The following is a 4,574-nucleotide window of genomic DNA, read 5'->3' as shown; positions in this document are numbered from 1 at the left end:
AGTAAGCAAAAATAAAAGCAAAAAAACACTAAAAGAAAGAAAGCAACTAAGAAGAGGAAGAATAATCTTTTGCATGGGTGATTTCGAATTTCGTACAAAGACTAAGCACATGACCTTTATGTTTTTGCTTTTGGACCCTAGTTATTGAATGTTGATTGATTCCCTTCTATCTCTATTTATTTATTTTTCTTCTTTTAATTGCCTTTGTTCTTTGCCCTTAATTACCTTTATCTTTATTTCCCTCTCCAACCCTACTTTATTCCCCAATTGAAACTCACCTTTAAAAGAACCGAATCCTCATTGTGTTCACAAACCACTTATAATACCCTTTCCTTCCCTTTCTTTCTATTTGTTGGTGTGTGATCTTATAGCTAGCATGTCACCACTATTCTTCCAAACAACAACTTTTATCAGATAGTTTTCTTTTTCTTCTTCTCTTGTCTTTTATTACAGTCAGACACCCCGTACAAAAACAAAAACATGGCATCATCTTCTTCTTCTGAACTAACCCTTGATTGTAAACCCCATGGCCATTTTGCGGCGCCGTCCAAGTGTTACGCAGACCAGCAGCAGATTGTTGTTGTTAATCATACATTGAAGCTTGAAGACTACCTCTCTCGTCTCGAGGAAGAACGCCTTAAGATCGATGCTTTCAAACGTGAACTTCCCCTTTGCATGCAACTTCTTACCAATGGTACTTTACATATATATATATATATTATAGGATATCAATTTTGATTCTTAAATTTTTTTTATATATAATAGAATCATCACCACCTTGAGATCCAAATGACAAGAAAGAACTCAAATATTTTTTCCTAGAGCTGATTTGATAGAAGTTCCTACCTTTTTTCCTTCTATTACAATCATTTTTATTTATGGCATTTAATTATAGTTTTAGTCTTGCTACTATTTTGAAATTTGAGATTTAACCTCTTAAGTTAAATTTGGCATGACTTTGGGTCACTCTATTTCTATAATATTATTAGTAGGTCAAATTAATAACATTGTTAGTTATAGTTATTAAAGTGATAATCTAATTTTTTTTAAAATATTATTATTGATTAAATATGATTAATTATATCTCCATGTGTAGTGCCAGGTCTTGACATTTTGGAGGGATAAACTAAAATTTTAATGATTTTAATGAAAATTTTTAAAAATTTTGGTAGATCTAACTACTTTTAGAAAATTAGAAGGCTTAATGAGAATTTTTATAAAGATTGATATGCCTAATTGAAACTTTTAAAAATTTTGAAAATTTTAATGAAATTTTTTAAAAGAAAAATATTTAAGGCTTAATCAAAAATTAAAAAAAAAAGTATAACAAAAATTTCTAAAAATTTTAGAGACGTAAATCTCAATGACAATCCGCCTATGTCCATGTGGCTCTAAGACCAAATGACTGAGAAAAATTTGCATAATCACTTTAATAGTAACATCTAGCTATTTGATCAGTTTGAATCTACTAATAATATTATAAAAAAAAATCTAAGTAAATAAAATTGATGTAGAATGATTAAAACCCAAATTCCAATATTGTAACGGTACTAAAACCGGAATTATACAATTTATAAAAGTTAGAATTAGCTATGAATTCACACGGTTCAATATACGCATACATTTTCTAAAGAACTAAAGCAATAATGAATAGTAATAGTTATTTTTTCATTGTTCTCAGCTTTGGAGTCATCAAGACAACAACTACAGGCATACCGAGCGAATCAAGGACCAAAACCAGTTCTTGAAGAATTCATGCCCCTCAAAACCTCAGTGTCGGAGAACATGGACAAGTTCCAAACCATATCTGATCATAAAGCCAACTGGATGACCACTGCACAACTATGGAGCCAAGCAGGACATTACGAAACCAAACCACAATCCTCCTCAATTACTACATCATCCCCTAAAGACACTGATATTGGTCTGAATGTTGTTAGTCCCAAGTTAGGATCATCATTAGATTCCAAACAAAGAATTGGAGGAGCTTTCCTTCCATTCTCCAAAGACAGAAACTCATGCAGTACTGCTCTCCCTGATTTATCACTTGCTTCTTCAGACACTGAAAACGGAACATCTTGTCAACAGAGAGATGATGGGACAAGTAACAACAGAACTGATGGGCAAACAACGAATGGTTCTAATACTAATCAACCTCATAGGAAAGCTAGGCGTTGCTGGTCACCTGATTTGCACAGGAGATTTGTCAATGCTCTCCAAATGCTTGGTGGCTCTCAGGGTACATCCTCATTTTTGTCTTGTTGGCCTTTGTTTTGTTGATTTGAAGATCATATCATTGTTTGTAATCATGTTTTGATGGTTACGGTTACAGTTGCTACACCGAAACAGATCAGGGAGTTGATGAAAGTTGATGGTTTGACCAATGACGAAGTGAAAAGCCATCTGCAGGTAAACCTGACACAGTACCAAACACTGGAAAGATATGTCGGTGGCAGATCTTGAAATGCCTTGGATTTTTTTTTTTGGCAGAAATATAGGTTGCATACAAGGAGACCAAGTCCAATTCCACAAGCAGCAGGAGCTCCAACACCCCAGCTTGTAGTCTTAGGTGGTATCTGGGTTCCACCAGAGTATGCAACCGCCGCCCACAGTGGGGATCCCGCCTTGTATGGTGCTCACCACCACCACCACCCAGCAGTTCCCCATGCACCACCTCACTTCTGTGCATCACCAGTGCCACAAGAGTTCTACACCACTGCCGCAACCCCAGCTCTACCTCCACCTCACCACACCTTCCAGCACCAACTCCACAACATGTACAATGCACGAAACTCACCGGAACCTGACGTCAGGGAAGCGGGAGATCGGTCAGAGAGCATTGAAGATGGCAAGTCTGAGAGTGGTAGCTGGAAAGGGGAGAGCTGTGGGGATCAGAGAATAGGGCTAGCTGCACTGAGAGAAGAAGGTGAAGAAAGCAATAGAAGTGAGATCACTCTAAAATTCTAATAGTGTTTTTAGGGTTTAGGGTTTCAGTAATGGTTCATGCTCTATATTATTTTGAAATAAAAAAAAATTTAATATCTTTTGTTCTAAATAAGTGAAGCGAGGAGAAAAGAGTGCATTAAAGAAAAAGCAATCGTTTGTTTTGTACTTCTCAATTGATTTTCACTCTCTTTGCTTTCAATGTTTATTTCAGAATAAGATTGAATATTGGATTATCTGTTTTTAGCTTTTCTTTTATTTTCTTTTCTTGTTTTTGTGATTTTTCGCTTTTTACCCAAAGTGTGGACCAAATAAATTCACTTATTTAATATATAATTTAATACATGAATTTTGATTTTGATTTAATTGTACACGAAACAAATATGTTATTTAGATAAAATTTATTTGTGTATAAAATATTCTATATTGATCATTATGTTAGTGATTTGTAAAAATTAAATCAAATAAAAATTTCATATATAAAATTAAACAAAATTAAAATTGATGTATAATTTTAAAATTTATACCCGCATGCTTTGAATATATAATAAAATTTGTTAGATCTAATGATACAAAATTGATACTATTTAAGTAAATTGAGTTTGAATTTTATGGATTAAAAAAATAGCTTACTCCAAAACACCATCTAACGTCACTCTAAACTTAATCAAATTAACCAACGAGAGAGCTCAAATGGAAATTAAAGTCAATTTGAGGAGGGCTTCATTTAGTGTTGTTATACATTGCAACAATAAAAACGAAAATTTACTCTCTTTTTTTTTAATTTTAAAAAATCATAAGTTGGTAAATGGTTGATTTCCAAAAACAATTTTCTGGTTTTACAAGTGATGTAGGGAGTTCTATTTTTGTAACTTTATGCTTCAGGTTTATGGCTGCCCTTTATCATTATGTCGTATTCAATATTTAAACTTGAATTTTCTCATTGAAACTGTATTCAATTTTTAACATAACTTGTTCACTTGCTTAATTAGGAACAAAGCTCATTCAGAAAAAAAAAAACTGACAACAATATAGTATTCAATTAATTTCTTCAACAACTACCCCAAAAGACAAAGCTCTAGCTAGTTTACTAGTTTATTAACAATGCAGTGATTGCCATCTATTAGTAACCTATAGGCTACAAGCATATAATATGATTAGGCGTCGGTTAGTGGTTGGTAAAGTACCTACCAACTTATATGACAAAATATATGTCCCTCTCACGTTTTCCTTAAGTCTGCAGTTTGGGGCCGCTTATGCATGTACATACATAGTACATATAGATATTACTAGATCCATATACAGTAGAAGAAGTAGAAAAAAATTTGGGAAAAAACCCCCCATGTATAGAGTTTTGATGATTGCGTAGCATAGTGACTAGCTTATCATCATGCAGCTGGAGCATAGTCGTAGTCTCCATCATCATCATCACCGTCGCCATTTCCCTCTATGCATGATGTTGCTGGAGTATGGGTATACCCATCATCATCATCATCTGCATGCTTCTTGTACCATGAGACAACAACCTTGGAAACAGGAGACATATTGCCGAATTGTCAGCTAATCTAATTGTGGCTTGTTGTGCGATTGAATCAGTGAATATGGAAGATGAATATATAGAGGGAGATGTT

At 33.8% G+C, this 4,574-nt stretch overlaps 1 protein-coding gene across 1 annotated transcript; it reads left to right on the top strand.

The window, feature by feature from the left end:
- The first annotated feature begins 305 nt into the window (after positions 1–305).
- LOC107932945 (myb family transcription factor EFM) lies at positions 306–3,179 on the top strand. Its single transcript, XM_016865072.2, has 4 exons — positions 306–694; positions 1,682–2,239; positions 2,333–2,409; positions 2,491–3,179. The coding sequence occupies exons 1-4, from the start codon at positions 481–483 to the stop codon at positions 2,965–2,967; spliced, it is 1,326 nt and encodes a 441-aa protein (XP_016720561.1). The 5' UTR covers positions 306–480; the 3' UTR covers positions 2,968–3,179.
- The last annotated feature ends 1,395 nt before the right edge of the window (positions 3,180–4,574 follow it).

The sequence above is a fragment of the Gossypium hirsutum genome, chromosome D07 (assembly GCF_007990345.1).
Source record: "Gossypium hirsutum isolate 1008001.06 chromosome D07, Gossypium_hirsutum_v2.1, whole genome shotgun sequence".
Lineage (NCBI taxonomy): Eukaryota > Viridiplantae > Streptophyta > Magnoliopsida > Malvales > Malvaceae > Gossypium > Gossypium hirsutum.
The sequence above is the reverse complement of the archived record's forward strand: the minus strand, read 5'-3'. Positions and strand labels throughout refer to the sequence as shown.

Excerpts from the sequence above, each read along its gene's own strand:
- LOC107932945 (XM_016865072.2), top strand. The coding sequence starts at position 481 with ATGGCATCATCTTCTTCTTCTGAACTAACCCTTGATTGTAAACCCCAT. Across the intron at positions 695-1,681 it reads CATGCAACTTCTTACCAATG|CTTTGGAGTCATCAAGACAA; the intron begins GTACTTTACATA and ends CATTGTTCTCAG. Across the intron at positions 2,410-2,490 it reads AAGTGAAAAGCCATCTGCAG|AAATATAGGTTGCATACAAG; the intron begins GTAAACCTGACA and ends TTTTTTTGGCAG.